The following is a 16,580-nucleotide window of genomic DNA, read 5'->3' as shown; positions in this document are numbered from 1 at the left end:
AAATACATAAATATGGTTCTAAAAAATAAATGTGACTTTAAGCTAAATAAACATGGCTCTAAAATAAAAAATATGACTAAAAAAAATAAATAAAAAATAAATAAATAAATTTGGCTGTGAAATAAATCCTGAAATAAATGAATCAGGAAATAAATGTGAATATAATGAAATGTAAAATTCATAATAAAATTCATAACCTATTTTATTTACATTTATTTAGTTGCATGTTTGTGTGAGTTGCTATATCAATTAATTTAATTTAATTAAGTTAATTGATAACAAAATTATCTTTTAGGGAAATGCACCAAATAATTAAATACCAAAAAAACACTGACACATTCAGCCAGGTTTTTTTTTTTTTCAGTTGCCCGCAAATACTGAATTTTCTTGTTGCTGAAATGTGATCAACAAATAAACGTGGCTGACCGTGATTCCTCTCACTGGACAGACTATCTCCAAATACCAAACACCAAACAATGTCTGCGACTGCCACCTATTTTACAGCCAGAGGTCTCGATGATGTCATTGGCTGACATTTTAAAAAGGTAAAGGTCACACAGTCGATCAGGCAAAATTCACCAAAATCCCGACCCTCTGCAAACCTAGTTACAAGCTTTCATTTTTACCATGTCCGCCTGTGTGGAGATACGAAGAGACAGCGAGTTGATGCCGCTGGAGGTGAGGACGGCGAGGTGAGGAGTCAGAGCGCTGCAGGCGGCCAGAGCCATCTCCTTCTGAAACACGCTGCAGGACGACAGCACCGACGCCAGGCTGCAGTCTGGAGTCTTGAGCTGGTAGAACACCTGGAGGGACATCAAGACCTTCACACACCTGGACTGTCTGTCGTCTTCACCGCACACTGGACACTTAGAGAATGAGGTAATGAAAAGGAAAACTGACCTCGGTGCATCTGATGGTGCGCCCATCTGACTCAAACTCCGTGTCCTGCTGCATCCTCACACTGGTGACTCCATCCAGAGGTCGGCCGTCGACCCCGCTCGTTTTGCTGCAGAGGAAAGTTAAGACCTTTACACACCGCGGTCGTCACAAATAACACAAAAACACAAAATACTTTCCTGCGAACATTTTGCATTGAAACTATTCAGACATGCAGGGATAAGAATTTGCTTCATTTGAGGATCTTGTTCAATAAAAAGTTCAAACAGATTCACTCTGAGTGAATCTGAGTTTCCTCTGGTGGACAGTGGACAGGCAAGAAGGCAAGAGGTGGATCTGGTGTGCGCTGCCTTTGTCACTGAAATCTCACTTGTTCCAAAAAACAACAACAAAAGCATTAAGTTGTTTTTCGCAGTGAAATATTCATGTTCTCTGTGGAAGAACTTTGAAATTTGAAAACTAAAACTGTTGCCCCATGTTTGTATGTCTTCAGAAGACGGGAAAGATATCTGTCAGATGTGATTGGTTGTTCCTCATCACATGACATGCGGAGTGTGCTGCTGCTTTCCAGAAGTTGAACTCAATGCTTGTTTATCTCGGGGCACAGCCGTTGTGCCCTCAAAAATGGCACTCAGGAACATGTGAGAGCCACAACGGCGTCACTCTGGCGTTTGACTGCACCTGCTGCACATCTACATCGAAAAATATGATTTTTAAGGCACAAAAAATGTGACGTGTGTACGAACAGTTAAGCATTTGTGTGAGTTTTTGAGTTACGGCCAAAAACATGTTTCGTGATGTCACAGTGACCTTTGACCACAAAATTCTGATCAGTTTACTCTTCAGTCTGAGTGAACGTTTGTGCCAAATTTACAAAAACATCCTCAAACTGTTCTTGAGATACTGCCTTCACAAAAATGAGACAGATGCAAGGTCACAGCGACCTTGACCTTTGACCCTTGACCACCAAAACAGGTTCACTTTATCGTTAAGTCCACGTGGACATTGGTACCACATTTAAAGAATTTCCGTTGAGTTGTTCTTGAGATATCACGTTCACGAGCATGGGACAGCCGGACGGACAACCAGGAAACATATTGCCTCCTGCCTCAGCTATCTCTGGCCTGGAGGTGTAAAAATATAGTGACCTGAGACTCACTCACACAAACAAAAAATGCCCAAAATGTGTTTGAGTCACAAAACAGTGAGCACGTATGGCCAAAGTCCATTCAGTCCCTTCAGATGTTTTATGTTTGTCTTAAAAAAGTCGACCCTGGCTCAATATTTACAGTTATTTGTTATTGACAAGGCACACTGCCCGACCTACACATTCACTCATATACATTTTGTGAACAATGACCTGGTATTTGACACATCTCTAGTATTTTTTTTTAATTTGAACTCTAACGGACGTGTTCAGTTTTTAATATAAAGCTCCATCTTGTGTTTCTCCCACACCGCAGCTCAGCACAGAAACTCTATGTCTCAGGAAACCGACTAACTTTAGACGATACACTTCACTCGACTCTCTCGTATCAGCTTCAAACAAACTGCGGCATGTATTTTACTCAGAACGAGGTCTGTGGAGTTTGTTCACCGTCTCTTCCATCAGACGCTTGTTATAAAGAAGTCTCAGGAGCAGTTCCAGTTTAGAGTGTGGACACCTGACTCTTTAAAGACGATCTGAACTTGTCTTTTAATAGACAACAGGAAAAAGCAGTTCAGAAACTATGTTCAGAGGACACTGGATCAAACGTGCCTCTGTGGCTACTCGGCCTGTAACTGTTTGTGTAATCATGCCGAGTCATCAGGGTCGGGGGTCACGGTCTGGTTCATGCAGCCACACACTGAGTACACAGTGTGTAGTTAAGGTCGGCTGATACTGGATTTTTAGAGGCTGATATAATAAGGTCTCCGGGGCTGGACCCACTGATCAAGCTCCTTTTTCTTCATTCTAACACAAACCTCCAGCTCTGGCGAGGATCTAAGTCCCTGTGTGACTGATGGAGGCTGTGCGGGCATAGCAACAGTTTGCAAAGTGTCCTGTCGGCGCTAATTAAACAGCCAAATTGATAAATCAGTCATCCCCACTGAACCAAACGTGCACCAAACTCCTCCTGGCTGTGTGAACTCAAGAAAACAAAAGGTAACAGGAGCAAAAACATTTCACTGCTACACACTACGGCACAAAGCGTTGCCCCATGCATGACCAGCGTGTGTAGAGCGCAGATTGCACAGGAGTGTGTACACAGTTGTGTGAATGTGTGCCGTTACCCCGTGTTGACTGGTGAACTCCAGTCGACCCAGCGGACAGTGACGTTTTCTCGGAGCTCCCCTCCATCGTTCCTGCCGCAGGGTATGTGGAAGTCCGTCTGCTCCCTCAGGGCGGTGCGCAGAGACTCCATGGTCTCTGGAGGGATTTGCACCATCAACCCATCTGGCACACACACAGAACACAAACTCCAGTGAGGGTCGGTGCGAAAAAAGTCAAACACTGTAGAATAAGAGTCAACACAGACGTAACTTTACCTTCAACGATGCTGGACTTGGCGATGTAGCCTGAGGAGGCTTTCAGGGCTCCGTTAAACACCACAAAACTGGCCCCAGTCACTGGAACAGAACACCACAGGGTTAACCGATCGTATAAAACAGAACCAAGACACAATAACCAGGATTACTGATGGCCCTCACCTGTGCGGGTCTTCCCAGGCTTGCTGTTGGCCTGTGTCTGATAGTTTCCCTCCTCATTCTGGAAACACACCAGGTGAGAGTCGGCCTCCAAGCTTAACCTCGCTCCGATGCTGATGACGTGCTCGTTGGACGCATTCACCACCTTCTGCATCTGCACGACACAGAAAACATGTTCACAGTTCTGCAGAGCTCAAATGAGGAAAGCTGACACCCGTGAGAGAAACTTGGTCTCCGGCAGCGGTGGAAAAAGTATTTAGATCCTTTATCTAAGTAAAAGTATGTATAGTGAAGTGAAGTCTTCCATGCTGTCAGTGTTTTCCTTCTACCTGATGTTTTTGGATTAATATTCCTGCTGCATTAATGTGTCATTTTCCTGCTGTGACAGGGGGTCAGGGGCCAGTCGGCAGCCCTGCATATGTACGAAGGGCTGTTTCTAGGATTTGAGGACATTTAAGGTGTAAGTGGCGTTTATACTTCTGCAGTATCTGTGTCGACGTAACCTCCGCAATAGCATAGCTGACTTTACACTGAGGCCCTGTTTAGACAACAACGGTTTCTTTATCAACGAAAAAGTCTGTCCTTAGCGTTTTAAATAACTTCTGCGTTTACATGACGACGTTATTGAAACGATCTCTGTTCACACGGAGCCGCAAAATCTATTGGAAACGCTGTAGTATGCACGCCAGGCCAATGGGTGGCAGTGTAAATTTGCAAAGCAACATCACGGCATGACGCCATGCACCTGCGCTGAAGCACCTTCCTCTACAACGCGGTGAAGACACAATGGCGAAAGCATGCACAGATAACTTTGTCTGGATGGACGACGAGGTGGAGTTGCTACAGGAACAGATCTACACTTCACTTCAAATCAACAGGGTGAGCAGCACAAACACAGCTCGGCATTGTTGTTGTGACGGTCGGCATGCCTAGTGACTGGAACCGCAATGTGCATGTGCGAAAAGTCTCCGAAATGCATATTGCAAGTTTACATGACAACGGAGACGCTGTTGTTTCCAAAAAGTTGCACTCTGGAACCCGTTTTCGAATCGTTGCGTTTTCAGGCACCCAAAACGCCGCCGTCATGTAAACGATCGGCCAAAACACAACTAAAGTTTACCATTTTCAGTTGAACTCGTTGTCGTATAAAAGGGGCCTGAAGCTCTGTTCATCACAGCACCGTACAGCCTGACACTGACTGCAACCAAGACTTGATTCGACCCGTCTCACTCAGTGTGACATGAGATAAACTTGCATGATTAATGTTATCACAAAGTCAATACAGATGCCTTTAAGGACGTGTAGCTGTAAGTGGTAGTTTGAGATTTGGGGAAACACGGATTTGTTTTCTTGTTAGGTGAGGGGATTGATACCACCCTCGTGTCTGCGAGGGAAATGTGAAGACATGAGAGCAAAATCAATTTTCCTCTCTAACTCTTGGCAGGAAAGTGAAGGAGTTTATCTCACTAGATGTCAAATTATTCCTTCCCAGCTCTCGTACCTCGTTGAAGCTAATTTTGGGGATGTCGATGTAGCTGTGGCCCATCTCCATGTGGATCCTCAGGCCCTCCACCACTGACAGGCTGTACTGGTAGTTCCTCAGGTCCTGTGGATGAAACCGTTTACTGGACTCAGAATCATGTCTACAAAGGCCAACAATGTACATCTGCTATTGGTACCCTTAGTATTTCACTCATTGTGGTGCACAGATTTTCAAGTCAAAATAAAATCACTAAGAGAGAAAAAGAAAGAAAGAAACACATATTTATCTCTTCAGAAGAATCCTGTGATCACCTGCGTCAAACTGCACCATCCTAACTAGGTCTGTCTGAAAGCTGTGGTAGCAGAGCTTAAAAATATCAAACTGTTTGTAATTAAACCGTGATGATATTCTCAGTTTCCTCTCTTTTAACCAGGCTTCGTCTTCAGTGCCATTTGGGACTTGTAGGGAATGATTAACAGCAGACAGGAGCTCTGCAGCCACTTAATTACAAGCAGTTACAAACATGGTTTCAGTGGGAGTAAGGAGTGAAGTACACAGCTTTACCTCTGACGATACTTTAAAAGACATCCGTATGTGTTTCAGTACTTACAGCCAGTAAATTCATGATGGTGTGTCCCGTCTCTCGATACACAGAGTCCCGAAAACGGACACTTGTCAAAGTTGTGGGATACACTGGAAAAGAGAAGAATATTCAGTTTGTTATCGACACATAAAACTGTAACATTACTGAGCAGTGACACTATAATTAATCAGCTTTATTTAAAATTATAGTTATCTTGGTGGAAACATCATGTGCATGGTTTGCTTTAAAGGAATAAAATAAAAATATGATAATAATATTTAATGTTTTATTGAGGGATAAGACTTCTCGAATAATTTTCAATATAATAAACTTTATCTCAATTGATCATTTGGTCGACAAAACGATCACAATTTATTAAAGAATTATTATTAATTTTATCTTTTTAATTAATTTATTCATTATAATAGTTGTTTTCCTTTATTTACTTAGTGATGTATTTTATGTATTAATTGAAATTCATTTATTTATTTTTTTATTCAATATTTTTTATTTTTCAAGTGTGTTATTTCTGTGTTTTTGACATTTTGTGTATGTTTACATGTAAAAAGAAGCATGGCAATAACATGTTTTGTATTTTCAAAAATGATGATTCACAGTAAAAAAAAACTGAAATAATTTGTTATGTTTTTTTAAGAATGAATTTATTTTAATTGTGATATATTATATTATGTTTATTTTTTCATGTATTTATTTAGTTATTTTTGTTTATTTAAATGTATCCATTTACACAGTAAAAAAATAAGAAACAATTTCTTATGTGTTTTTTTTAATTAATTGATTTATCATTATATATAATAATAATAATAATCATCTATTTATTTTATTTTTAGAAGAGTCTTCCTCTTCTGCCTCACATTATTTTTGTTTATATAGAAAAGAAGTATGGCAATACCATGTTTTGTTATTTTCAAAAATGATTCACAGTAACAAAAAAAAAAGAAAGAAAGAAAGAAAGAAATAATTTATTTTTTTAAGAATGAATCTATTATAATTGTTTTTCCTTATATATTTATGAATTTATTTTTTCATGTACTTATTTTTATTTATTTAAATTGATCTATTTACACAGTAAAAATAAGAAATAATTATACTTTTTTTAATTAATTGATTTATCATTATATATAATAATTACTGTTTTCCTTTACTTAATTATCTATTTATTTATTTATTGTATTTATTTATCTTTTTTTGTGAAGAATCTTCTTATGTCTCACATTATTTTTGTTTATATAGAAAAGAAGTATGGCAATACCATGTTTTGTGATCCTTGAAAATGATGGTTTACAAGTAAAAAACATTTGAAACCAAGCACAACCGTCCAGAGCCCACTCACCACTGTACTCGGCTCCAAGCCGCAGAAGCAGCCTGAGAGGAAAGACTTTGGCCCAGGGCACCTCCAGCTTCTGGACGAGCAGGCCGAACAGGAAAGGCTGAGGGGGGAGAGTGAGGCCATCTAGAGGCTGACAGGTGGGAGAGAAGAAGAGCATCCCAGCGTGGTCCTTACTGCCCAGAAAACTGTTGGTGAACGTCACGTTATCCAGCTCCTCCAGGAACTTCCCTGTAACAGAAGATCATGACTCTGTAGTCTCTGTTTTAACCAAGGCAGACAAACAGCCTGAATGTGCTGTATCTACCTCTCTGGGCTTCTTGGTAAATGTTGAGATAGAGCGTGAAGAGGTCTTTGGGGAGAGTTTTTTCTTCTGGCAAACACTCCAACAAGAACACCAGCTCTCTCTGGCCCAGAGCCTGCAGCCCGTTAGAGCCGAAACACCAACACTGCCGACCGGAGTCTGACGGAGGAAACAAAAACAGAGCGTTATTAGGGACTCGATCTGTGAGGGAGCACGGGAACACATCCAGGATCAGGCTGTATATGATGTGTGCTGACAGCCAGTTTATTTGTCATATAAAATCGAAAGTGATTTGAGATATTTTCTGCTCACATGTGACCAGTTTGACGTTGATCAGCAGGTTGGCGTTGAGAACAAATGTCAGCGGTCGGGGTCCTCCCTCCTCTAATAAGTGCAGGATCTGACACGGGGCGGGACTTTCCTCAACCAACACATCTGGAATTAATAAAAAACAGCAGAGCACATTTAAAGCCACATGCTTGAGATTCAGTGACAGATTTTTGTCAGTCAGACAGCACATTTCTGTGCGATATTTGGCACCTGTTGGATGAGAGGGTGCGGTCACTGCTGGGAAACAGTGGTGAGTTGAAAAGTAAACTTTTAAGTAGACAAATGTTTTCAGTTCTCTCACAGGCTGCATCAGAAACAGATGTTAAAACTTATTTTGCGATTGACATTTTAATAAAATGATCACTGTGAGTGTGAGGGACACTTGTATCGCCCACACTCTGGTGAGTCTCTTACATTTTTATCTCGACCAGGCGTAAACCTGGAGGGAATCAAAGCTTTGGAGGTGTCTGCGAAAGTCTGTATCTGACTGTTCACTGCTAATCTCAAACCACTGGACCAATCAGCCTCATATTTTGTGTGCACTTTTTTGACTGTATGCCAGTGCTTATTTCGTTGACAAAAACTATGGTGAAGATTTTTCATCAATGACCTTTTTTCCATGACAAAAATGAGACGATGACGAGCTAAAAACAGATCTTGATGATAAAAAAACTAAGACGAAATCTGTGCTTCATTTTCGCTGACGAGATGAGACGGAACGAAAATGTCAGTGGTGGACTATCCGATATTGAAAGTGAAAAACTGAAGCCGTGCTTGTAATTATCTTTAAATGCCACAGGAGCGACAGGCTGGTAAACTCCAGTAAATAGTCTGCACCGGGATGTTTGGGTTGGTGCGAGTTGTGAGCTGTAATTCAGCAGTAAATAATCAGCCATGTGTGTCTGACTGTGGATGGTGGAGCTGCTGAATGGATTTGTGGAGTTTGTTAGTTGCAGCGGTGGCTGTTAGCAGTTAGCAGCTAGCTCCGCTCGCAGCCTTCACAGCTTCACCCCGCAGGACTCCGCTCAGTCCGGACTGGAGAAGGTTTGTGGGTTGATGGTGTTTGACAGGCAGGTAGGAGGCTCAGTTATCTGTGAGTGTAGCTGTGCTGTAAGTAAACAGTCTGAACTCAGATGAAAGTTTAGTTTGAATCACCAACTCTGTGAGAGGACACCAGTTTAAACCTCCAGACTAACATGTTGCACATGAAGAAACAAGTTATGTTTCTGCTTCTTAACAGTCACATGGATAAGTCAGAGTTTACAGTGAACCTGGGGACAAATCCTAGTTGGCTCACATTAGTTATTTGTTGAGAGCATAAATAGAGAGATGTTGAGCTTTTCAGATGATGATCAGTAAGTGTGTGCTCGTAAATCAGCCCTTAAACCTGTCACACACTGCTGGAGACATGACACACACACATTATCTTATACAACCTGTCACCTTGAGTCTGATTTATGATCCATAAGTTAACCTCACTGGATTAGTTTAAAGTGACTAAAAGACTAAAATCTTTTGATTTTTTATTGACCAAAACTATGAAGGATAAAAATGACTGAAGTGTGACTTGAACTGTCGTCTCAAGACTCAGACTAAATCTAAAATAGCTGTCAAAATTACAACTGCTAAACCTCAAGGACCTGTTGTTGTGGTGATTCATAGTTGTTGAAAAACCTGTTTTACTGACTGTTTCATGTCACTGCTGACTCCTCACTCCTCTTAATCGACCAGGAGGGGCCACAGGTTTTCTGGAAATTGGCCCGGCTAAAAACAACAAGCCTTACTGTCTGTTGCAGGAAACATTTTGTCCTTTGTTGTGGCTCAAAATCTGACATCCATTGAAACGTCTGGACTCACTTTGAACCAGAGCATCTGCAGATTTATTCCATACCCACTAAATTTTGATGCACGACAGTTAGGCACAATACAAGATCAATAAATCGCAAATTTGCTTGTTATCTAATTTATACATTGTAAAATACCATAGGCAGGTGCTAATAACGTTAGCATGTTGTATTTGTGGGGAAAATGTGTCCAGATAAAGACAAGTGTTTGTCTGTCAATGCTGCGAGTTATAGTGAAGCAGATTTGTGTTTGAAACTGTCTCTATGAAGCCATGTTTAATGTGTGTTTAATGTGTGTTTTGAATCAACTGAACTTTACAGCACTACACCGCCGACTAGTGTTTTGGAGGTGTAACTGCAGAGTGACACAGACACACCACCGCACAAGAATAAATGCTCACAACAGCGTAGAGTCTGCCACACAAGTTTAAATCCCCCTCAAAACTGCCAGAGCACTCAGTAAAGAGTTACATGTCTGAAAGGAGCCACAGAAAACATACAAGGACACTGAAAGAAAACACACACCTCCAGCTTCATCCTCTCCAGTGATGATGAGCAGTGGTGGGAGCTCATCCTCGTTGTCTGGCAGCAGACTGGGAACCCTCTTCACTGAAGTACCGATCCCAGAGAGCAGGGCATAGTCCCATGGTCCAGACAGCGGAGGTCGAACTACCTCCACAGCCCCTGAAGCTTCAGGAGCGGAGGAGCCACCGACTCCAACCTCTGACCCTGCAGAGCCAGGCTGAGAGGAGAGAGTAGGTCACTGTGGGAGCTTTCAGCTGTAGAGGATTCAGTTATTTTTACTGCTCATAATGTTTTATTATTTATAATCTAACTGTGAGGCAAAAAATAGTCTGTTAACCACCTGGGGAAGAACTCAACTTTCTCAAAACATGGTAACCAGTTTAAGAGACAGTGAAAGCAACAAGACAATGTGAAAAAGTCCTGATAAAAGAATCGCTGCTGCTGCGTGGATGATGTTTCTGTGTCTTACTGTTTGGTCCGGAGAGACGGCGCTGAACTCCTGGGAGCTCCGCCGGCTCGTCACCGACAGCTTGGTTGTGTCTGCCACCTCTCCGTTGGGCAGGATGCCATCAGCGAACCACACGCGCTTCTGTTCACGAGGACAACCTGATAACACACAGAAGTCTCTTCAAGGGTACTGCTCAGGAAAACAACACTGACAGTGAACGTACAGAGCGTGTTCGGTATTTAAGAGCAGTCATACTGTCGTTGTTTGGGTGTTTGAGAACGGACACAGGCACCATGACGGTCGGCGGAGGAGAGTTAAGGGTGCCGGCGGCTCGAGCCTGCTGCAGAGGGGGGATGGTGCTGCAGTACTCAGACGGGACGTTGGGGTTGGGACTGGGACCCGAAGGACTCATCATCCGCTCCAGGGCCTGGGCTGCAAGGAGAAACGTGTCATGGAGGTGGGTTAATTTTAGCTTATTTTCAAGAGTCTGTGGATGAGTCCAGACTGAAACATCTCAACAACTAACAGATGGATTATTGTGAGTTTTAATGCAGACTTTTACAATCCCCTGATGATGACTTTGCAGATCCTCTGATTTAACCTCCAGTGTCATCAGAAGGTTTATTTATTTGTTGATTTGAGTGAAATGTCTCCACAGTAACAGGGTGCATTCACATGGGATTCGTTACAGACGTTCAACTTCCTGTCAGGATGAATTGTGATCCCTTTATTTTTCATCTCACGCCATCATCACTTCAACATGTTAATGTGTCTAATACTTTAGTTTTTGGTCAAATTCCTGAAACACTAATGACATTCCCATCAGCCTCAGCTGTTCTTTGCTGTACAACAGTTAACTTGAGGGTGCAATAAATGCAGCATAGTAGTAGTTGTCATACTTGAGATCTGTTTTTATGACAGCCATATTGTTGTTTCGTTCCTTCATTATATTCAGTTCACAAGTTCATTTTCCCCGTCAAACTATTTCACACTTCACTGGTGTCAAACTATTAACCTCTTGCACTCCACCCTCATTTTGTAGCAAAAACGCCTAAAATGACATACCCAAATTAAAATGACTGTAGCTTCTGAACCGCTCTGACTACATGCATGCATGAGGTCTTGCCAGAAAGAAAACTCCCTGAAGTTTCTTGTGAAAGTGTCAGAAACACTCTAGGTGATACAGAGACAGAGTAATGGGCCTCTGAAGTCAGTAAAAAATTGAAGATTTTGCCTAAAATAAAATAAAAATGTGTTTCAGGATGAATAACTGTCTGTGGCTTCATCTGAGCAGGTAAATGACACTGTGGGGCTGTAGGCACACTATCAATGAACACTTGTTTCAAATTTGAAGAAGACTGCTCAAAGTATGACCATTCTACAGTGTTTTTACCATGAAAAGATCCAGGCGGAGCTCCAAAAGATAAGTCGGTCACTCGGCTTCAAAACAGTACTATCAGTGATCAAACAACACTCAGCCAGCTTCAAACATTGTACCTTATTGAAATCAGGTGTGATTACGATAGCTGATGTTGTTTATGACACAGAAACACCATAAAATATCACCAAATAAAGCCATATGAAACGTGAAAGTTATGATCCCACTTTCTAGACGGTTTATCTCAGCCAAAAATAGTGGTAGGAGTGAGACTCTTACCTTTATAAACCAGCTAAGTCCCCGCTAACAGCTCCACATAAGATCACGAGTAATCCTTTAACTTTCCCGTCGAAAAACGGCATGACGTGACTCATCGCAATTTTGGACTTTGTATGTTTAGGCTGCTCTGGTGCGAAATAGATAAGAAATAAAAGAAAAACGATGTTATTTTTGAAAAGTCGAGAGCTTCCTGAATCCGGCAACACCAAACATCACATGGTTTGATGACGTACTGCGCCTGGGAAATACCGTTTAACAGAGGAGGGGGGGAGTGAGGACATCGGCGTCCTGGCGGAGTTGCGAATGTTTTTCTGTTAAAACAACTATAAACACCTGAGGTATGGACAGTAACAGTGTCATATTGCTCCACAGTATGCAGGTACTGTTGTGTTTTCATGTTTGGACTCACTCTGTGTCCATTTAAATGAACGTCAACACAAGATGTAGAACTTTTTTTGTTAGCTTTCTTTCTAATATTGGATATTTCTGATAAAAGCAGCTCTGAAGACGAACCTGAAGCAACTGATGAGTGATCAGATATCAGATCAGATCGTTTACAAGCAGAACTGGAGCATGATGAGCATGACTGTGCTCGCTCAGACACACACTGGACACAAAAACAGTCTCACAGCCACGTTGTAATGACCACAAGGCACTAACTGTGATTTCTGATCACTGTTATGACTAATTTCTGCCTCGAAGCTGCTTGTGTGTCGCACAGTGTGATACTGCAGCACAATCCTGAAGCTACGTTTCATTGTTTTCAATACAAAGGATTCGGAAACTAACCTTTGACTGACAGCTCTGCTCCCCTACAGCACATCCTGTGGTGCAGATGAATGAAGGTTAGTGCAAACAGCACGGACATGAGTTGTTGCTTCCAGGAAAGCTTCCAGGCGGTGACTGAGAGGCTTTCTAAATGCGTCTCCGGTTGGACTCTCTCACAAAATGCTGATGCAGCACTCGTCTACATTATATTGATTAAGCATCATAGATCTTTATTGATCCGTTGTGTACTGACAACAAGAACAGTGTGGCTTACAAAAGCACAGGAACTCAGCCACATCGAGAGGACACACACCGCAAAGACATTACAGCAGGATGGACTCTCTTCAGTTACACAGCATCACTACGAGTTGTTTCACCTTGTTCTGCAAAGAAATGATGACAAGGCACAAAAACAGTCATCCAAGGCTTTGGGTAATTACTTGGTTGGGTACTGAACTTGGTACTTTAAACGGGCCAGACGATCTCCATCGGCACTACTGAGTAGCGATTCACATTTAATTTGCCAAATTTCAGCACCTGAAAGCACATCTGGATGAGAACGCCGGGTTTCAGCAAGAGGCGAAGTGCCATGAAGCGCCCCAAAGCTCTGAGGTCAGCAACAGAGCGCTGCAGAGCCACCAGTTAAACTTCAGACAGGATTTGGAAGCGTCCCAGAGCCAAGAAGCCAACCATGGAGCACTGCGAATGGTCCGTCGGCTCTTTTATCGCTGCAGCGCCGATCTGCTGCAACAGTTTCAGCGTCTGGTCTATTTACTTTTCTCTATTTTAGTAATAGTCTTATTATCACTGTTAGACGAGTAGACACGACGGGCAGAGACAGAAGAGAGACAGTTTTGCGCAGGCTAAAAAGCAGAGCCCAGACTAACGGTGTCCCAACATCTCAGGGACGATAGAAAACATGAAATCTTCCCCAGGATGCCTGATGTTCTCCCTGTGTCAGCGTGGGTTTCCTCCAGGTGCTCTGACATGTTCTCCCTGTGTCAGCGTGGGTTTCCTCCAGGTGCTCTGACATGTTCTCCCTGTGTCAGCGTGGGTTTCCTCCAGGTGCTCTGACATGTTCTCCCTGTGTCAGCGTGGGTTTCCTCCAGGTGCTCTGACATGTTCTCCCTGTGTCAGCGTGGGTTTCCTCAGGTGCTCTGACATGTTCTCCTGTGTCAGCGTGGGTTTCCTCCAGGTGCTCTGACATGTTCTCCTGTGTCAGCGTGGGTTTCCTCCAGGTGCTCTGACATGTTCTCCTGTGTCAGTGGGTTTCCTCAGGTGCTCCCACATGTTCTCCCCGTGTCAGCGTGGGTTTCCTCCAGGTGCTCTGTCATGTTCTCCCTGTGTCAGCGTGGGTTTCCTCCAGGTGCTCTGACATGTTCTCCCTGTGTCAGCGTGGGTTTCCTCCAGGTGCTCCCTCATCTTCGCCCCGTGGCAGCGTGTGATTCGTCCAGGTGCTCTGACATGTTCTCCCTGTGTCAGCGTGGGTTTCCTCCCGGTGCTCTGACATGTTCTCCCTGTGTCAGCGTGGGTTTCCTCCAGGTGCTCCCACATGTTCTCCCTGTGTCAGTGTGGGTTTCCTCCAGGTGCTCCCACATGTTCTCCCTGTGTCAGTGTGGGTTTCCTCCAGGTGCTCTGACATGTTCTCCCTGTGTCAGCGTGGGTTTCCTCCAGGTGCTCTGACATGTTCTCCCCATGTCAGCGTGGGTTTCCTCCAGGTGCTCTGACATGTTCTCCCTGTGTCAGTGTGGGTTTCCTCCAGGTGCTCCAGCTTCCTCCCACAGTCCAAAGACATGCAGGTTAACTGGTGACTCTAAATTGTCCGTAGGTGTGAATGTGAGTGTGAATGGTTGTCTGTCTCTATGTGTCAGCCCTGTGATAGTCTGGTGACCTGTCCAGGGTGAACTCTGCCTCTCACCCAGTGTCAGCTGGGATAGGCTCCAGCCCCCGTGACCCCTAACAGGATAAGCAGCTACAGAAAAAAAAAAGTTAATTTTTCTCGAATGTTAAATGGAGATGGACGGAGCCTTCTGTCCGTCCTCTGCGTTCATTTAGTCCGTATCTGTGCATGTTTTCTAAAAGCTTACGGCCAAAACACAGCATTACCATCCAAGATCTTGGAGGCAGCGTAGCGTAGCTCAGGGGAGATGTGATCGTAGGAGACGACGGTGACACTTCAATAATGGCATAACGGAACAAATCGGTGGTATATGCTGATGTTTTCACAGCAATCTATAACAGATATTAGAAAGGGAATTATGACAGTATATACAGGGTGTCTGCACGCATCAAACAGTTAAATTTAATGCTTTTAAGACCTGCTCAAGACACCAAATTTAGGACAGATTTTTGGACAAATCATATTTTAATTATCTAAGCATCACAGGTAAGTAGTGCAGATGTGGTCTTGTGCAGAGGTAAGTGTTATGTGCAAGTATAAAATACATTTTTAAGGATTTGTAGCACTGGAAATGTGGATGTTTAAATCAAAAAAGCTTCACTCGTTTACACAAATAGAAATTAAAAGATTATAAATTAAATGAGTTGAAATGTTTGTGGTAGTTAAGACCTCACAAATTCAACTTTAAGACTTTTTAATTACTTTTACGTTTTTTAATCGAAGATATTTTAAGGACTCTGATATTTAGTAAAAAGCAATTTTTAAAAGATGTTTTCATGTGAAAGAAGATTATATTCTAAAGGTTGTTTCATACATTTGCAGGATTGAATTTGTGTTCGCTCAAAGGTATTGAAGGACTGAATGACATGAAAACACAACAAAACAAATCATCAACCAGATTGTTTTTTCTGAAGGAGTATCAGCCCAGAATTTAAATCGGTGCATCCCTACTCTATAACTTGTTGGATGAATTGTGACGAATGGAAGAAGACGTGCTGGATTCTGCTGACAGCGATATCTCCAGCTGTACCAACACAACCGCTAACGTGGCTGATGAATGTGTGAACGCTGTAACCGTGCGCAGGGCCCTTTGACCTTCTAGCGTAAGTGACGTAGGCAGCAATGAAATCTGAAAACAAGTGGTCAGCTGGGGATGCATGACACAAACAGGTCTGAGCAGCGATGTGTCCTCCTGTGGTCAGATCACCACAACATATTCACACTGGGTCAAATATTTCTCAACGCAGATTATTAACACCACAACAATCCAACAGGACACAGAAGCAGTAAACAATGACTACTTTTTAAGATTCAGCTTACCTCATCCTCATCCTCACCCTCATCATCCCCTCTGCTACAACTCAACCCGTCCAAATCACTGCGAGTCTATTCCTCAGTCTGACTTTCGACACTCCCATCACAGCTCCCCTGAAGCAGCTCCTCGCTTATCTCCGTGAGTCTACGTGTGCCGTTAGCCGTGTCAGCCCCGTTAGCTTTCGGCTGAGGTGTGTGTGCGCGGTAAGCTTCACATGCAGCCCACCACACTGTTGTGAGAGATGGAGAGCAAAAGGAGGAGGGAGAGATGACGGAGAGGAGAGAGGGATCACGTCACAGCACTCGAGCATCCACCAGCAGCCACAAAAAGTGGATCACCTCTTTCTTCTTAATTTAGACGCCGTGTGCGAGCGTCACATGTCCGCTGCGTTAGGCGGGTCCCGTAGCACACACACACGCACACACAATCAAGGACAAATGCCAGTGTCCTGCTATAACTCTCCTCCCCTCTCCATCCATCTTCCCCCTCC

The 16,580-nt window shown here is 43.1% G+C and overlaps 1 protein-coding gene across 2 annotated transcripts in view; it reads right to left on the bottom strand.

The window, feature by feature from the left end:
* zfyve16 (zinc finger, FYVE domain containing 16) overlaps positions 1–16,580 on the bottom strand; it is a 40,384-nt gene that overhangs the window by 7,000 nt on the left and 16,804 nt on the right. For both annotated transcript variants that reach the window (XM_049604423.1, XM_049604424.1), the window contains 13 exons: positions 10,706–10,882; positions 10,472–10,608; positions 10,003–10,219; positions 7,616–7,738; positions 7,307–7,462; positions 7,006–7,230; positions 5,679–5,761; positions 5,087–5,191; positions 3,589–3,739; positions 3,427–3,507; positions 3,172–3,334; positions 901–1,006; positions 627–803 (listed from right to left, as the gene is read on the bottom strand). In XM_049604423.1, coding sequence (XP_049460380.1) covers positions 627–803; positions 901–1,006; positions 3,172–3,334; positions 3,427–3,507; positions 3,589–3,739; positions 5,087–5,191; positions 5,679–5,761; positions 7,006–7,230; positions 7,307–7,462; positions 7,616–7,738; positions 10,003–10,219; positions 10,472–10,608; positions 10,706–10,882 — 1,901 coding nt within the window. The remainder of the gene's footprint in view (positions 1–626; positions 804–900; positions 1,007–3,171; positions 3,335–3,426; positions 3,508–3,588; positions 3,740–5,086; positions 5,192–5,678; positions 5,762–7,005; positions 7,231–7,306; positions 7,463–7,615; positions 7,739–10,002; positions 10,220–10,471; positions 10,609–10,705; positions 10,883–16,580) is intronic.

The sequence above is a fragment of the Epinephelus fuscoguttatus genome, linkage group LG18, assembly GCF_011397635.1.
Source record: "Epinephelus fuscoguttatus linkage group LG18, E.fuscoguttatus.final_Chr_v1".
Lineage (NCBI taxonomy): Eukaryota > Metazoa > Chordata > Actinopteri > Perciformes > Serranidae > Epinephelus > Epinephelus fuscoguttatus.
The sequence above is the reverse complement of the archived record's forward strand: the minus strand, read 5'-3'. Positions and strand labels throughout refer to the sequence as shown.